This window comes from Serinus canaria, chromosome 1 (assembly GCF_022539315.1).
Source record: "Serinus canaria isolate serCan28SL12 chromosome 1, serCan2020, whole genome shotgun sequence".
Lineage (NCBI taxonomy): Eukaryota > Metazoa > Chordata > Aves > Passeriformes > Fringillidae > Serinus > Serinus canaria.
In genome coordinates, this window is record NC_066313.1 from 84,696,635 (window position 1) to 84,713,288 (window position 16,654).

At 43.4% G+C, this 16,654-nt stretch overlaps 2 protein-coding genes across 5 annotated transcripts in view; one reads left to right on the forward strand and one right to left on the reverse strand.

Moving 5' to 3' along the window:
* Positions 1-1,041: 1,041 nt before the first annotated feature.
* Positions 1,042-6,006, forward strand: RPL31 (ribosomal protein L31). Of its 2 annotated transcripts, none has more exons than XM_009085411.4 (5): positions 1,042-1,144; positions 1,729-1,845; positions 3,359-3,484; positions 5,356-5,468; positions 5,941-6,006. In XM_009085411.4, exons 2-5 carry the CDS (start codon positions 1,739-1,741, stop codon positions 5,970-5,972), a joined length of 378 nt encoding a protein of 125 aa, XP_009083659.1. In that variant the 5' UTR covers positions 1,042-1,144; positions 1,729-1,738; the 3' UTR covers positions 5,973-6,006. The 2 variants fall into 2 exon arrangements, with proteins under 2 accessions (XP_009083659.1, XP_009083661.1); XM_009085413.4 differs by lacking the exon at positions 1,042-1,144 and adding an exon at positions 1,426-1,584.
* Positions 6,007-6,532: 526 nt separating this feature from the next.
* TBC1D8 (TBC1 domain family member 8) overlaps positions 6,533-16,654 on the reverse strand; it is a 49,201-nt gene continuing 39,079 nt past the window's right edge. For all 3 annotated transcript variants that reach the window (XM_030234338.2, XM_050971460.1, XM_050971455.1), the window contains exons 12-20: positions 14,114-14,399; positions 13,503-13,632; positions 13,124-13,222; positions 12,537-12,605; positions 10,995-11,235; positions 9,688-9,753; positions 8,980-9,069; positions 8,718-8,818; positions 6,533-7,494 (exon numbers count right to left, since the gene is read on the reverse strand). In XM_030234338.2, coding sequence (XP_030090198.1) covers positions 7,036-7,494; positions 8,718-8,818; positions 8,980-9,069; positions 9,688-9,753; positions 10,995-11,235; positions 12,537-12,605; positions 13,124-13,222; positions 13,503-13,632; positions 14,114-14,399 — 1,541 coding nt within the window. In that variant the 3' untranslated portion in view covers positions 6,533-7,035. The remainder of the gene's footprint in view (positions 7,495-8,717; positions 8,819-8,979; positions 9,070-9,687; positions 9,754-10,994; positions 11,236-12,536; positions 12,606-13,123; positions 13,223-13,502; positions 13,633-14,113; positions 14,400-16,654) is intronic.

Consider the following 16,654-nt stretch of genomic DNA (forward strand, 5'->3'; position numbering starts at 1 on the left):
GGCTGACTGCATACATCCCAGACACTCCTGGGAAAGGAGGGGACAAATCTGTAAGCCCAAAGTTCATGCAGGAAGAGCCAATGAAGGAATAGAAGCACCTCAGAGGAAATACCTGTGGAAGCAGCAGCTGATGGATCTCAACTACTATGACAGAAGACACAGGGAGGGAAAATTCCTTTAAGAATTTGTTCTACTCTCAAGGATTACAAACCCACATCTCTCCCAACTGGCAGTGGTATGTCCAAACCAAACTCAGCCTTGGAGCACACATTTAACTTTCTAAAGCAGTTAACAGGGAGATGCTGTAAATAGCATGGGGTTGCCTTCTTATGAGCTGGTTTAATACACCGTTTGGAAGGATACAGACAGCACTCAAGAGCAGATTTACGTCAAGACATAGTTTTTCATGTTCTTCCCCATACACACTTCAGGTTTGCGATTATTGTCCTTGTTCTCTGTTGCACACACAAGGTAATGCCACTCGTCCTGACAGAGCTGGGCTCTTCTAGTTCACTATCGGAAAAACCCAGCTTGTCCCAACATAATCCCTCAGCTCACGTCGGTTTCCGGGCAGGTGGGATGATTACATCAGGCTACTGCCTCACGTTGGGATGCCTTGGTTCTGTCTCAGGAACAAGAGCTCCAGATTTGCAAGAGGCAAAATGCTTCCTGGAAGCAAGCACTGCGCCGAGTTCCTCACACAGCATTCCAAGGAAAACGGAGAGACCCTAGAGAGGTAGCGAGCGGGCGGGCACCAAACAACTTCGGTACGGGCACACACTGACACCATCCCAAAGAACATCCCCAGTAAGGGCACACACCGACACCACCCCAGAGAACATCCCCGATCCAGGCACACACCGACAGCGCCCCAGAGAACATCCCCGGTCCAGGCACACACCGACAGCGCCCCAGAGAACTCCCCTGGCCTGGGCACACACCGACGCCATCCCAAGGAACATGCCCGGTCCGGGCACACACCGACACCGCCCCAGAGAACACCCCCGGTCTGGGCACACCCAGACACCGCCCCCCAGGTCAGCCCCTCCCCCCGCCGGCGCAGTCTCCTCCCAGCCTCCTCCCGGAAGAGCTCCTGTTTCCCAGCGTGCGCCGCGCGCTCCTTTCCGGCCGGTGCCCGGGCAGGGTGAGTGTGGGCCAGGGCCGGTCCCGCCGAATCCGCCTCCATCCGCCCCGCAGAGCCCGCGGCGCGGCGCGAGTGCGGCCCGGCCGGGCCCGGGGGGCGGCCCGGCAAGGGGGGCACCGGCTGGGATCTCCCGGCGCGTCCGCGTTCGGCAGGAATGCGGCCTCTCCCCTGCCCTCCCCTCGAGGCCTGCGGGACTCGTGGGACGGGGATACGGCCCGTGCTGTTGCTCCGGGGAGGAGCCGGTTTGGCCTCGTCATGTTCAACCCGGGACGAGCTGAGCTGCCCTCCCGGGTCGCCTTGCAGAGGGAGGGGGCTTGGGGCTGTCCAGGATGTTGATGCGAGGTGGTCGAAGAGTCTCGGATGTGCTTCCTGCTCTTCGCAGGGAGATGGAAGTAAAGCGTCTGTGTTGCTGGGGAGTTGCTGCGTGAAGCCTGCGACTGGTGCGACCCCGGGGGTTAATGAAGCTTGGGTTTAAGTTTCTGCATGTGGGATTTGTGCGGTTTGCAATAGGCTGGGGACGGCGGGAGGGAAGGGAACGGGGGATGTCCGAGATCTGTGTCTGATGTGTGCGCGGTGCCTTTTAGCGTCGCTGAGATGGCTCCCGCAAAGAAAGGCGGCGAGAAGAAGAAGGGGCGCTCTGCCATCAACGAAGTAGTAACCCGGGAATACACAATCAACATTCACAAGCGGATCCATGGCGTGTAAGTTTTTTTTATCAGCGAAATTTGCTTTCTGTGAAGTGGCATTTGGAAGTGGGTTCAGTAGGTTTTAAAGAGCAGAGAAGGACTTTCCTTAGAGCGTTGTGTTTGGTCCCTTGTGCCTCTGTTGTGTCGCAAGGTAGAAGCTCTGTACCTGTGCAACCCCAGACTTGGCTTGGGGCTTTCAGGAATAAACCTATGACTGTGACTGTTTTGGGACTTTAGCTAAAGTTAGATCAATTTACTTCTGTGCACAGGTTGTCATTCTTCCCACGCAAATGCCACTTCAGGCCACTGAGAAAGTTGCAGAAGTTAAATACTGCTGTAGTCAAATTATTGGTTTCATGTTTATCACAGAATCGTGTGAGGTGTAAACTAGGTTGTGATTTGTGTTAAAGGATATTTGTTGTGTGTAGGTAGGAGTAGCTTTTTAATTGACCAGATGCTGAAGCTCATGAAGCTGTAGTGGAGAAGTGCTTCAGAGGAAGCTGCAGTGCCCTTGCATTCTGTGTGTGGGCCTGCAAGCACATGGAAGATACCACCCAAATCCAAACAGTTGGTGCAGTGGCTGACATGCAGTAGGAGAGGAATGAGGCAGTGGAGCATTGCAGAACTGTGGCTGGGAATGGGAGGCAGTGGTAATTTGTCAATAAGATGTTCTAGCCTTGCCTGTCCATTGGCACTTCATTTTGTTTTAATGATGATGATCCTGCTGTCCACCTTTGTTTTTGGGCATGATATGCTAGAGATGAATGCTTTTTATTTAGTGCTTGTCTCACTTGGGATCAAGTATCCGCTTCCCATTTCCAGCACAAAGCATCAACAGCAGTGTGCACATGATATAACTAAATATAACCCATTGTGGGACCTCAGGCACTACTGGCACAGCCCCTGTTACAGTGTGGGTACAGTAAATATGGCAGAACACTCATGGTGCAGCTCTGACTTCTGTGAATGCCCATTCCTGCAGGACCTGGCCATAATGGGCATGGGACAGGCTGTACTGGGGGAGAAAAACAGTTTTGATGGTGGTGTTGGTGCAGTCCTGATAGTGTGAGAGAAGGTAACCATCAAGTACTGTTCAGCAGAATCTGATATTCAGAATAACATCAGTTTTGTTCTTCTGCTGTTTATTTCAGTACTGATACAGTTCTGTCTTGGTTATGTTCGTGTCAGTATTGTTGCACTGCTTTGCTTATAAGGGTTTTATTCAGTGTCTGTGACACCTCTGATCTCTTCAGTGTTACTGAGATATTCAAACGTCTTGACATTTAAATGAAGGCTTAAGATCCAGGAGATCTTGTGGTTGCAACATTTTACTGAAATTATTCTACCTAAGTGGTTTCTATTAAAGTTAGCATCTGCCTGCCAGGGTGAAGGTCTAGTCAGGTTGGTGCAGCTGTTTGCTGTTGAGTACAGTGCTTTGGGGGTTTTTATGTTGGGAGAACACATGCAACAAGTGTCTAGTGCTGACAGTGTCCTGCAGTTAAAGAAATGGCTCTTGTGTTTGTCCCAGGGGCTTCAAGAAGCGAGCACCACGCGCCCTCAAGGAAATCCGTAAATTTGCCATGAAGGAGATGGGTACTCCTGACGTCCGCATTGATACCCGACTGAACAAAGCAGTCTGGGCTAAAGGAATAAGGTGGGCTTTTGCAATTTTCTTTACTGGCTGAGGAAAAAAACAACATGAAGGATTAGGAAAAAATTGTATACTTCTTGCAGTATTTGCATTTTCTTGGCAAATGCTTCCTTCTTGTGGTGTACACACCAATCTAATCTGTCAGCTCTGTGTTCTGGTCAGCTGTCCTGGCATATTTGTAACAAAGCTTTGGTCAATTCTGGGATTGAAATAATTTCCTTCTACTTTTAATAAGAATAAAGCAAAGGAAAAATGGAGTGCAGGGAAGAGAAAGGATTGGGGTATTGTAATACTGTAGTACCTTGATCCCTGTTGCAGCAGATAGTTTTTATAAACCTGACCTTTTACTGATAGCTACAATCCCAGGCCGAGTGGGATTTGTGCAGTGTGTCTAAACAGGATTAGGTTTTGAAGCATGCTGAACGAATACTGCACAAAAGGAGGTCTATTTTCAACAGGGCCATTAATCTTTTCTTGAAAGTACAGATAAATAAGTAGTTTGGGGATCAAAAACTACAACTTCTGTTAAATCACTGCTACAAAGGCAGCTGATATGACATGTGTAAAGTGGTCCAGTAGAACTCCTGTGGGGAGTGGGACCTTTTAAACTGTAATAAAAGGTTAACTGATTGGGATTGATGCTTTGAGAGATGCACATGGGTTTAAATCATGTCTCATGGGAGTTGAATCCCTAAGTCTGGTCTATGACATCCATAGAATACTTTGCCTGGCATCGTGTTGCCAGTCCTTCCTTGAAAAGCAGAGTGGGAGGATGAGACTGAGTTACTGGGTCTTACAGGCAGGGGTTCTCTGTCCTCCCTGTTAAACTGCCCAGTTCTTAGGGAGTGAAGAAGAAGCAGTGGAACCAGGAGACAGCATACATAACCCCAGAGCTTTGTAGTGAGGCTGCTAACCAAGACTTCCTCATATTGACTGGTGCAAGTGCCGTCTGTGAAGCAGGGAGTCAGCACATCAGTCTGTCCAGTGTGAATCTGCAGTTTTTACTAGTTAGAATACATAATGTATGCAAAGTAAGGTATCTTCCTCTGGAAGGATCAGCAGAGGCTAAAATCACCATGTTGGCTGGTATGGTAGTCAGTGATCTACATAAATTATTGAAAAATGCTTTTGACTTTGACAGGAAGGGAATAAAACAGAGGCAGTTCCTGTGTCTAACTGCTATGTCCACCTGATGTAATTATGTTCTTGAAAAGGCTGTTCTTGCAGCAGAGAGGAGGAGCAGGTCCCTTCACATAGTACTCTGAGCAGGAGTTTCCTAAAATCTTGAGTTCAAGGTGGCAGGTTATGTGGAAAATGGTGTGGAGAAAAAATTCTGTGCCTCCCTTCAGAGCATATTTTGGTCATTATTAGGTGAGGATACTAAGCTCTGATTTGCCTATTAGGAACATAATCATTAAACAATTTAGTTAACAATTCCATGAGCTTTGTGAGGAAGAAATCATGATCAGTTTTGTGCCCATAAGTAAGATTTTGGTTCAGGCTTGATGCTCACTAGAATTTCCATGGCTTCTGGCATAAAGATAGGCAGTACTCTGACTTAACAGCTGCTTGTTTGCTGATCATGTTCACTTGCTGATCATCTTCAAGGTGTATTTCCTCAGTAGTTGACTGATACTGCACTTCTGACTTTATGCTCCTACTGGATTATGAATTTATCTTACTCGAGGCTCAGCTAAATCTTAACTACTAACTTGAATAAAACCAAACAAAACAGAGCTCCTCTAAGGCAAACAATACAGTCCCTTAAGGTGCAAGACTTTGCTCTTGGTATGCTTCTGAGAAAGAACTTTTCTCTGAATTCATGGGTTTCAGTACATACTTCACTGCAAATTAATCTGCTGTCTTCATTTCAGGAATGTTCCTTACCGTATCCGTGTGCGTTTGTCCAGGAAGCGCAACGAGGACGAGGATTCACCCAACAAGCTGTACACTCTGGTTACCTACGTACCAGTCACAACATTCAAAGGTGAGGAAGGTTCATGCATCTCCCATGCTGTGTGTCTCTGAACAAGAAGCAAAGCAGGACAGCTCCTCCTGCGATGCAAAATTCAGATGAAAGGCTCGCTGCATGAGTCAAACCACTGGCTTAACCTAGCTTCGCTGTAGAGAACAGGGCTCCCTGATCCACATCAAAAAGGAGTGAAATTATCATGTAAATTTTGAGAGATTGAAAAACATGGGCCATAGTCACTCGGGTGGTCACTAAGCCTGTCCTCTGCTGTCAAAAGCTGAGGCAGGTTAAGCCCTCTCTGCTTGTCATCTGATAAAAATCAATTCTGTAAATGCAACTAAGTTTTTGTTTTAGCATTTACAGAAATACTTGCCTAGTTAGCTAGTCCAGAAGTAGATCAGCAGACTACCCTTGAAAATACAGGTGTACTTTCTTGGGAAGACTTCCATGTATATTACAGGTGGTGATAAAATGTCTTGTTTTGCAGGTCTACAGACAGTCAATGTGGATGAAAATTAAATAGATTTTCATTACAATAAAAATATAAAATATATTCTTTAGTTGTTGTTTTTATTTTCTAGTCTTTTCAAGCTCTCAGCTGTGAAGCATTCAGGTGAACAGGTACCAGCCTTTTAAAATATCTTGCTTTCTTTGAATTTGAACATAAAGGTGTAATTTTCTTAATTAAATATACACTAGATTTCTGTTACATGTGAATGGAATAAGGAGGAGATTCAGATGTTCTTTGTGGGTGGCAGAGTTGTGGTGGGTTTGTTTTGTTCTGGCTATTAAAGAGCCTTTACACAGGTATTTTAAGTTCACTTTGTTTAAAAACACAACAAGAAAAACTCAACTGCTAGATCAATATTTCATGTGTGTAATCTCATGTGGATGATGTGCCCCACTGGCCTCTTAGGCAGACTCAGTAGGCTTCTCCCAAAGCAGCTCTGTGTACAACACAGAAACAGGGTTTTGATTAGTGAAATTACCATGATCATGCTACCCCAGCATATTTGTTTAAAGCAGTAGGGACTAAAGGCCCTTAGCTTCCCTAAACCAGTAAATACTGTCAATGCCAGTCTTGTACAAAAACGGTTTATTGAAAAGTGCATGTCTTCACAGACCAACATCAGAAGCACAGTCCATGTACATTTAACATTTCAGCAAGACATAAAAACTGGAATACAATCAAATATATTAAAATAGTTTCAATTCCCAGCATTGAAACAGTTTTCAATATTAGTGCAAAAAAAGGCAACCAAAACAAACTGTGAACAGCAGATGAAGGAGTGTTTTCCCCTGCGTAAAAAAAGACAACTGGAGCCAGCCTCTGCTCTCCGAATGCAGAAGAGGGCTTCAGTTCTTTACAATGTAGACAGATGTTTCCTTTTACATTCAAAACAAGAACATAGTAAGTCAATGGCACAAAACAAACCTACACACCCTTTTAGCTTTTAAAGCTCTTTAACTGAAAACCACAGACCAACAAATTGGATACCAGAAGTCCACTGCCAACTGAAAGCCTTTTACAGTATGTCCTTTGGCGTAATTTCAGTGCATTTCATTTTTGATATGTTTGCTGCTACTGCATGCTTGGTCTTGCATGTTCACTCCGTGACTGGCAGCTCATTCCATTTGTTCTGAGACTGTATTGATTCAGCTTTGCGTTCTCAAGCTTTGGTTTCAGTTCTAAGGGTTTTTCAAAGAAGTTAACTAATGATTGTTCAGTCAAGAGGGAGGCTAAAATATGTTCAAAAGAGACAGTCCAGTCCCCTTCAGTCTCAGGTGAAGGTTGAGAGTCTTTGTGAGGGGTCTTCACAGTGTCAGTAAAAACAGCATCCTGGTCTGAAGCAGAGGCCTCGGGCTGTAAGTCCTCAGTGAACTCGTCTGACCCGCTCCCCAAGCTGATGCTCCTTTGTCCTACTTCTCCAATCTGAAGTAACAGTGTGGTCACAGTGGCAATGGCTTGATACAAATCGTTCTCCTCTGGATCTTCATGAAACAAGCTATACAGCGTTTTGCAGAACTGAATGAACTCCTTCTGTAAAGGATGAAAAGCCAGCATCAAAGTCCTGAACAGCCACACTAAGGATCACTGCAGGAGTCAGGCAGGGCACGGTAGTGCAAAGGCAGGTGGAGTACTGTGTACATTTATATAGTCTTTTATAACTTATGCCTGCTTTTAAAAACCTGTAGAGAAAGGATTTCAACCCCCAGTGGTGCTAGGAAACCCTGTGCTGAAATCAAAAAGGGAAGAGGGCAGTGAAGTATTTTGATGTCCTGATGAAGGAAATCAGGACCTGCCAGATGATCTACAGGCAAGTGAGAGACAAGGCAAGGGAAAATCCCTTACTGCTGGCTGCTACACAGAGTGGGTCACAACCAAAGTAGCCATCCACAAGTTTCCCTTCTATTTCTTTCCCCTCTTTCCCAGCTCTTCTAAAACAATTCAGAGATCTTCCCTGCCCAGCTCCTTTTGTCTCTCCCTTGCTCACCCATTTCAGGTGGTTATCAGGCTACAGAGGATGTCTCCCTATATCCTGTTAGGAGAGTTGTGAGCCCTCAGTGAAATGATGCCTTGATGAGATCATGAACCCCTGCAGAGCTGACAGGCTAGGTACATGCCACCCATTTAAAACTTCATTTAGCAACACAAGCACAGAAGGGATTCTGGGGGCAGTCCCATCTTTCTTTGCACATCTGTACATTTGTTTTATTAGCATGGGGCCTTTTCCCTACAGTAACTTTCCTTATGCCAACAACACAGAAAGCTACTGGCATTAGGAAACAGATATAAGACTGTGACAGCCTTCAGCTGTCTTCCTGCAGTTCTGGTCAGTGTTTGGCTACAACAGGGCAAGTTCCAGGTGTGGTGGACTAAGAAGTTACTGCTTTAGTGCAGAGTGGGTATGGAAAAACAGAAGAAAAATGTTCTAGGGAATCCTTTGGCTTAGGAGGAGGCCTATTTCCAGCCTGCATGAGCCTGTTTGCTTGCATGTTCTGCTGCAGGTGAGGGTGAGTCTGAAATTCTATTCACTAGCCAGTCTGAGCAGAGGGAACTGCTAGGAAGGTGGTTTTTTAAAAGTGAAAGTTTTTAAGCACTCGCTCCCTGAATCAGAGGAGCCCAATCCTCAATGCTTAAAGGACTGAATTCAAGTTCAGGCTGAAGTTATACTTCATGAGAGAGAGACAAACTGTTAAATTCAATAATTTCATTTTGAATACACTTTTTGAAAAACAGAATACAGCCTCTAAGGAACATACCTGGCTCATTTTTGGCAATTCCTTTTCAGTTTTAGTATCCTTTTCTTTGGCTAGATCCTTCAGCATCTGCTTCAATTGCTTTTGGTAATCTACTGCATCACCTTTTTTGGAGCAGACATAAAAACTAGAATTCATTTTCACGTCACTGGAGTAAATTTACATTTCAAAATAAACCCCAGAGAGCAGAAATAACATGGTGGGGATCACAAGTAGAAAGTTGGTTATCTCATGCACTCACATGAGAGAGCCATTCTGGACATACCGTTTGATTTTCCAATGACCAGTGGTCTTGATGTTGACAGCAGAGGATTCTTTAACGGTGACTGGCTGTCTCGTTCATTTTCTGTGAGAGCTATCCAAGAAATGTGACAAATTTAATCCTTTGAATTAGACATGACATTTATTCTTCTAAAATCTGCATACTTGATGAAAGCGAAGTAATTGTGCAAAGATGTTTTGCAAACGCTTTCAAAGAACGTCATTAAATCATATTGTAAAATGTTCCTGTAAGACTGGTGCTGCACTTGGAAGCTTGCCAAGAACTGCACATTTAATTAATAACTTTGCACAGAGAAACTACCACAGAATTTTGTCACTTAATCAAAACTGGATCAAGATATACAAGGAGATCACTACTGTACATGGACTACAAGCCACTCAAAAATGTTATTTCTGTTTGTATTTTGTCTGGAAGTAACCATATAATTGGCTGCAAAAGATCTCTGAATGCAACAGATGTGTGAGCTTTGACATTGTAATCTATACAATCTATCTATATTTCATCCAAAAAGGTTCCATTTGTAATCAATAGAGTAATATGTAAAATGCAGTGAGTGTAACTACAAATGCACATCCTGTATGCTCCAAGCTGGAAGGAAGCAAGACGGGGTTCTTCATTAAGCAGCTTTTTCCCAAAAGCAGGAGATTTTTTTGGGAAACTGAGTTATTAATTTTCTTTCAGATTTCTTACCTGGTGGGATATGCAGCTTATAAAGTAACTTTATCTTTTCATTCATTTCTCCATTATACATAACATCTGTATGGAAAATAAAGAACAAGAAGGAAGTGAACCAGAGCATTTACTTCCACAGTTTAAAATAAATCAGGTATGTCTCTGTGCAGAAAGGATAATTGTTTACATGGACAATAAACATAAGGCCAGTGTATAACTTCAGGTTGTGCCTGTCAATGAGGAACAGCAGGTGACAGCCATCTGTTTTGGTCCTTGCTCTCATGAAACAGACTGGGAGCACCTCACCCTATGGAGCTTCAGCACCATTTAAAAATATCAAGGAGGATGGCAGGGAATCTAGTAAAGGCTGTTTGCTGCCATAGATTTACAGACATGTGAGCAGGAGGGAAGACAGATAATGTTGGGGACACCATACATATTCGTATGTATGATATTCTTACACATTCTTAGTATTTCTCCCCCTCAGCCCTCACTGCTGTTTTATAGAGTAAGCCCAAAGGAGGTAACTATTTCACATGTAATATAATTCACATTTTCAATGACCAGTAAATTTAAATTCTACACTTTCAAATGTACTCAAATACTGTATTAAAAGTTGTATCCCTCTAAGAATCAAATAAAAAGAGAATACAGGGTGCCTTAGTGTTCACATAAAAAATCTAAAAATCCTAAGTGCAAAGAATACAAAATCACTGAATTTTACTGAAGCTTTGAATTCAATTTTTTTCCACTTGAGGTCAGACATCAGTTGAGATCTGCCACTTTCTTCTTCAGCCAGATTTTGGACAGGCAGTTTCACCTATTAGGACAGCTGGTAGCCTCAAGAGCAGCCCTAGTATAGCCCTCAGTCACTGCTGGCCAGATTTTTTTTTTCTGCTTAATGCCAACACGCAAGGCAGGCAGCAGTCAGCTGTGTAAGGTTAAGTCTTCAAGAAACAGTTTCAAAGAGGCACATTGAGATTTCAGAGGTATACTCAGAGCAACAGCTCGGTAGAGAGGATTTCCTAGCATTCTGTGCAGACCCAAGTGTAATTCTTCACTCATACAAGATTTTTCAATAAAATTATTACTGTCTGAGAAATCAAATATTCTAATACAACATTCAATCATGTCCTCAGGCTGTCTTTTAGATCAAATTGACTTCAGATGATTGAAACACAAAAAAATGAGTAAAGGTCACTGATATGGCTAATTACAAGCCCTAGAAACCATCCTTTCTGCCCGTTAGGTGGCATTTTACCACTGCTGTCTCCCCCCGTGCCACCCCCAGCTCTGCCCCCGGCCCAGCCCGCAGCAGGCGATACCCAAGCAGCTGGCGAGCCCCTTGAACTCGATGAGCCGGTCCATGTTCTCGTCCAGCAGGCGGAAGGTCCTGTGGGCGAGGAGGTCGGTGTGCTCCCCGCAGGTCCAGGGCGAGAGCAGGCGGTACAGGCCGGCGAACTGCTGGACGTCGATGCGGTACTGCTCGGCGTACGGCCTGCTGGGGTCGTGGCGCTCCGGCACCGCGCTCCCGCTTTCCCAGTAGCACCTGATCAAGTGTTCCCTCTAGGAGAAATGGGACACATGAGAGCGGTTGTTGCGAAAGGCATTCACATCAAGCTATGCTGCAATGTGCTCGAAATTTGCTCTGTGCAAGGTGTCATAGTGATTACCAAGACCATTCCTGTGTGAAAAAGCAAATCTTTCATCAGAGCAGCCAGCCACTCTCACAATTTCCAGTGGATAATTAATAAAGATGAAGGGATACAGGGCAGATTCTTGAAAAAATTCACTGTGGGCTACTGAAACTGTTTAATCACATCTGAGCCAGGATGTTCCTTAGCAGCCAAAGGTACAGAGGGTCACCTCTGTAAAAAATAGGGAGTAAAGTGTAGGCTTGACCTGCTCATTTACCCTCTCTCAGACCTCCCCATTTGAATACTGTAGCATTAGTCTTCTGTTAGGGACAGGCAAAACAAAGAGTCTCAACAAAGCAAGATGTCCCTGGGAGAGCAAGGGGAATAACAAAAAAGGAACTCTCAAAAATGAAATTAGGGGGGCACGCACTAGTTAAAGATCAAATCCAGCAGTGAGGAGCAGGAGGGAAGCACTGAAGAACAAGCCCCAGCAGCATCATCTTACAACCACTAATGGAGGCAGGATACAGCTGCTCTTGGTGACAAAGCTGTGTAACACTAACAACATACCACAGTCATATTCTCAGTATTTATGGCTATGAACAGTACACAGAAGAAATGGTCCATTAAGGGAAATAATTACAGCTTGGAGCTCTAAATCAAGTATAGTTGTATAAGCATAGATGTCCCTGTCTCCAACCTTATTGTGTGTTTTATCAAACATCAGCTTGAGAAAAAGGAACTGGAACTGCTTTTAGTTTAAAAAAAAAAAAAAAAAAAAAAAAAACTTTTGAGAAAATTTGGAACAAATGGCAAGGATACAAGGTTGTGGGGGTTTGGGGCTTTTTTTCCCCATGGAGAAAAGAGTCTGCCTTTAAAGAGCATTTAGAGAACAGGATTTAAAAGCACTGCCAAGTTGCCAATGAGCACAGCTACATAATATTTAATTTATTCTGCATGTGAAAGTTAACAGAAGCTAGCTTGTCAAGGACCATGCCCAAGCAGAAAGTTAGAAAAAATCTTGGGAGCAGTTCTCTGAACAATCAGTACATTACTGTTCCTCTTTAACAACTGCATAACCACACAAAGGACAAAATGGCAAGATCCCACTCAGGGAGCACGGTACAGGCAGAGGACTGGAGGTCAGTGCTGCACTGCCAAGCAACAGCTGGAAGTTATGCCCAAAGAAGCCTCAATGATGTGCATCCCCTTCTTTTCAGGGAGACCAACCTTGAACAAGTCATATAATTCCTCTAAATCTTCAGGAAGAATTGAAACATCTGGGATGACAACTCTGAGCTTAAAAAGAAAGAAAATCATGTAAGTGAAATCACTGACACACACAGACTCACGAGCTGTCCTTAGGTTGAACAGCTGAAAACCACTATTAAAAAAATCTTTGCACTGTTTCCCCCTTCTTTAGGTTCACCAGTTGGACAGATCCATGAAAAGAGAAATCCCTCAAGGGCTATTAGAAACAAAGACAGGAAGTCCCTAAGCTACAGGTCACAGAGGCCTGGGAGGCATCATGCGTATGGGGCTGTCTCTCCTCTTCCCCAGGCATCTGCCAAGGGCTGGCCACAGTCACAGACAGGGTGCCGGGCTGGACAGTCCTGCAGTTGTTCAGAACTTTAAAGCCACCCTAAACTACAATAATGCACATGGCTGCCAAAGAAAAAGCATCAGCATCCCAGGAAAGAGCTTTTTGCAGAGTCAGCAATTATTTTCAAGACCTGGTGGCCCCTTTTTAAAAACTAAACCCAGGTGTCTCCAGAGGCAATGCTGAGCTACCTCAGTCAAAGCAATACCCTGCTCACCACGTTCTGCTTGGTTGTATCTTCGTGGCTCTGCAGGACACGGATCCGGTGTTTGTAGCGCATGCGCTCTATCTGTTCCACAGAGTGGTCTCCAAATTTCTGTAAGAGAGGAACAGAAGTTTATTATTTGTGTTGTATTTTATGACACCTGTATTAAGTGGAAATACACTTTCAAAGTGCAGTGAGACCTTGAAGAAAAAGCATATGCAGCCTCTAATTCATCTAGGTACTCATACTACACCTAGTCTTGTGCATGAGAGCACTCCAGTCATGGAATCTGTAAAGAAGTGTATTAACTTTCAAAGCTTGCAAAGTGAATCAAACCTTCTTCTTTAAAATTCTAACTTAACTGACTAAGAGATACAAAGAATTATTTTACCTCATAGGAGTCATGAATCAGGTTTGCTATTTCAGTCACTGGAGAGGGTTCCTGGTCATCGCTGAAGAATGCATGGTGATTACCAATAGGTGGCAGAGGGCTTTCCTCGTTTTTGACATGCTCTAAAAACCTGGAGAGAGGAAATGTATAGAACACAGATCACATTGCACCGTGCTCTTCTCAATTCAAATAGGTAAATAAGTCTTATGGCTCAGATTTAGAAATAAATTGAGTTTTGGGCAAGATAGACTTTTCAAAAATGCCCTTGTGATTACTCATTTGCGGAACAGTAAGCCAGCCAAAAGACTAAATGCTGCCCAAGGAAGAAAACTTCTGTCTCCTTGAAGTCTGGAGCAGGAAGCCTGTCAGTCCAGGGAAGGCACGGAGAGCAGCAGTAAATATTGCACGCTGACGCAGGCGATGCATGTCTCGGCAGTGCCAGGAAATTTCACAGGACATCTCGTCCAACATTCAAAGCCATTGTTTAAGGCAGACACTGCGACAGCAGCAGCAGCAGGGTGACACAGAAGGGCCCTGGTGCCTACTGAGCAATGCCTTTGTTTTAGGGCAGAAGAGCCTGAGATGAAAGAAGCACTCCTGTGTGGCCATACCTGCTCAGAATCATCAGGGCCTGCCCATCATCCTTGCTGTTACACAGATCCACAGCGTTGGCTTCCAGTATGGCCAAGCCCAGCTGGAAAATGGCTTTGATGCCATCATAGAAAAAGCAGTCCACAACATTCACAGCACTTTCCAGGGGCATGATGCTGAGGAAAAGGGTAAGGAACCAGGAAAGAGAGATGGAAGCTAGGGCTGTCAGATCCTTCATATGTTCAGCCAGCTCTGGAAGCTGCTCTTTTATAAGTTCTTCAAACACTGACTGGTCTACCTGAGCACCTACAAGTTATAAAGGAACAGCATTAGTCAGGAATGACACAGAAAAAAATTGGTTTTTAAGCTAATCACTGCTGTCAACTGTTAACTGCAAGACTTTCTTAAAATTTAAACAGGCAAGGTACACACACACATCTACAATGAAAAATGCCATTATCCTCCTGCTGTGATGTCAGCCCAACCCTTGTGTCCATAAACCTTACTGTACAACTTTCTGCAAAAAGTGTGTTAATTCTCCTAAGTGTCTTTAGGAGACCCCTAAAGGCACTTAGGGTTTTCATTGCACCTTTAGGGTGCAATGAAATAGCAATAGCAGCAGCTGTTGGTCTTGGCTACAAAAGCACATAATAATTAAGTGCTAGCAAAAGCAATCTTAAAGGATTTTATTGCTCCACTTGAGATGTATGCAGTAAAAATAAGACAGTACACATTCCTCTCTGATGTATGTACTCCAGCAAGTGGGCAGCAAAGGAATTGCTCTAACTTAGAAAATGTAGGATGGAAGTCCAGATATGCCTACACACAACAAGAAAGAATAATAATATTTACATGAAAGTACATGCAGAGATACAAATATATACTTACAAGCATATGTATCTACACATAAAGAACAAAAGATTTCTGCAATGCCCAGATAAAAGATTTCCTAACTGCCCCAACCAGTCTTTCCAAAGGAGCAGATCTGGGCTCTGGTTTAGCTACTAGTTCAGTTCTGCTTTGTCAGCAGCTGTTACAGAATCAATGTAGTTTCTTCTCAATGAAGCAGACTGTGTCTACAAACCATATTTGCCACATCAGGGCTTTGACCAAAGACACTGCAAGTTAAAAATATTCCTGAATACAAAATGCAGTTAACTTTTCAATTATTTTGTCTTTCTTTTCAAGTTTTTCATTTCTTTCTTATAGTCCATATTCTGCTAATATTAGGACACAATTTTAATTAATATTTCATTAATAATATGAAACACATATATCCCTAGCACTCAAAACTTCTGTTGTTCAAAAGCAGAATATAACCTGGACAATTTGTGGCAGAGAGCCAGCATCTTTTGGCTTCGCATCCAAATCATAGGGAAAAAAATAGCTATGACATTTCTCTGTCTTAGAACCTTTCAAATCAGGCCAAAAGAGCTTCAGCTGGTGACTGAACAAACATTACAGCACCACAAATCAAAAATAAAAGCCCATGGACATCCAAAAAGCTTTTGAGAAACACATTAAGCATCATGCTTTGAAGAAAAAGCTTCCCGTAAGATTGAAGAAAAGGAGAAAAACAGACTGGAGTTACTGAACAGAGGGCAATTTTTTTTTTTTTTATAAGCTTAATGCAAACAATTTAATAGCCATAGCCTACACAGACCCAAAAACCAGAGCTGGATTTAGAGGTATTTGAAGGAAGCCAGAGACAGATAGGCAAGACATATATAAATAGATAATTTCAGACTTAGAGATAGCATGAGCAAAACCAGAGCTTTAAGAGGAACATGCAACACTGCCCAGATCTTTCACAGATCTCCTTATAATAAGTGCTGCCACTGTAGATGAAAGTCAAGCAGATGTATTAAAATGGACTTTTCTGTCTATTTTTTTCATTAGGCTCCCAGAAAACATGAAATCTGAGCAAATGAATCTGTATTACAGCATGAGACCATAATGAGGTAGGAAAACACCAGGGCATGCATTTGAAAAATTATGATCTTAGATGCAAGATAGATGACATCTTCAGGACTGAAAAGGCAAATCAGAGAAATGAAATAAGGTTTTCAGTGTTTCAAGAATTACAGTGTCAAGCTGATGACAGTCTAACAGGTAAAGTGGGGTAAGATGCCCTGCTGGTTCATGCAGGGATGAAAAAGTCATGGTAATTGAGAATAGGATATGCCTGACCCTTGCTACCACTCTTGACCCATATACAACTTGTTTCTATCCTGCACCTATCTGCCTATAATTTCCTCTATGCATTGCAGAGAGAAGAAGGACAGAGGGAATTCCTGAAGGAGGAGCCCTGCTTGCAGGCTTTCCCCATTTGCAAGCAGTGAAATAATGAAAAAGCTTGTGAGAGGGGTCAGAGCTGGCAATGCTAAAGGAGGGAGATGAAAGTAAGAAGGTAGAGTAGGATTGAATTGCCTAAGTTTTGAAAGCAAAAATTCTAACTAACTAAATAAACCCACATACAAATAAATAGAAGATTTCCAAAGTCGTAAAGAAAAGGTCTGAGACAAAAGGAAGCTAAGAAGGCCTGCTATAACCAAGGTCAT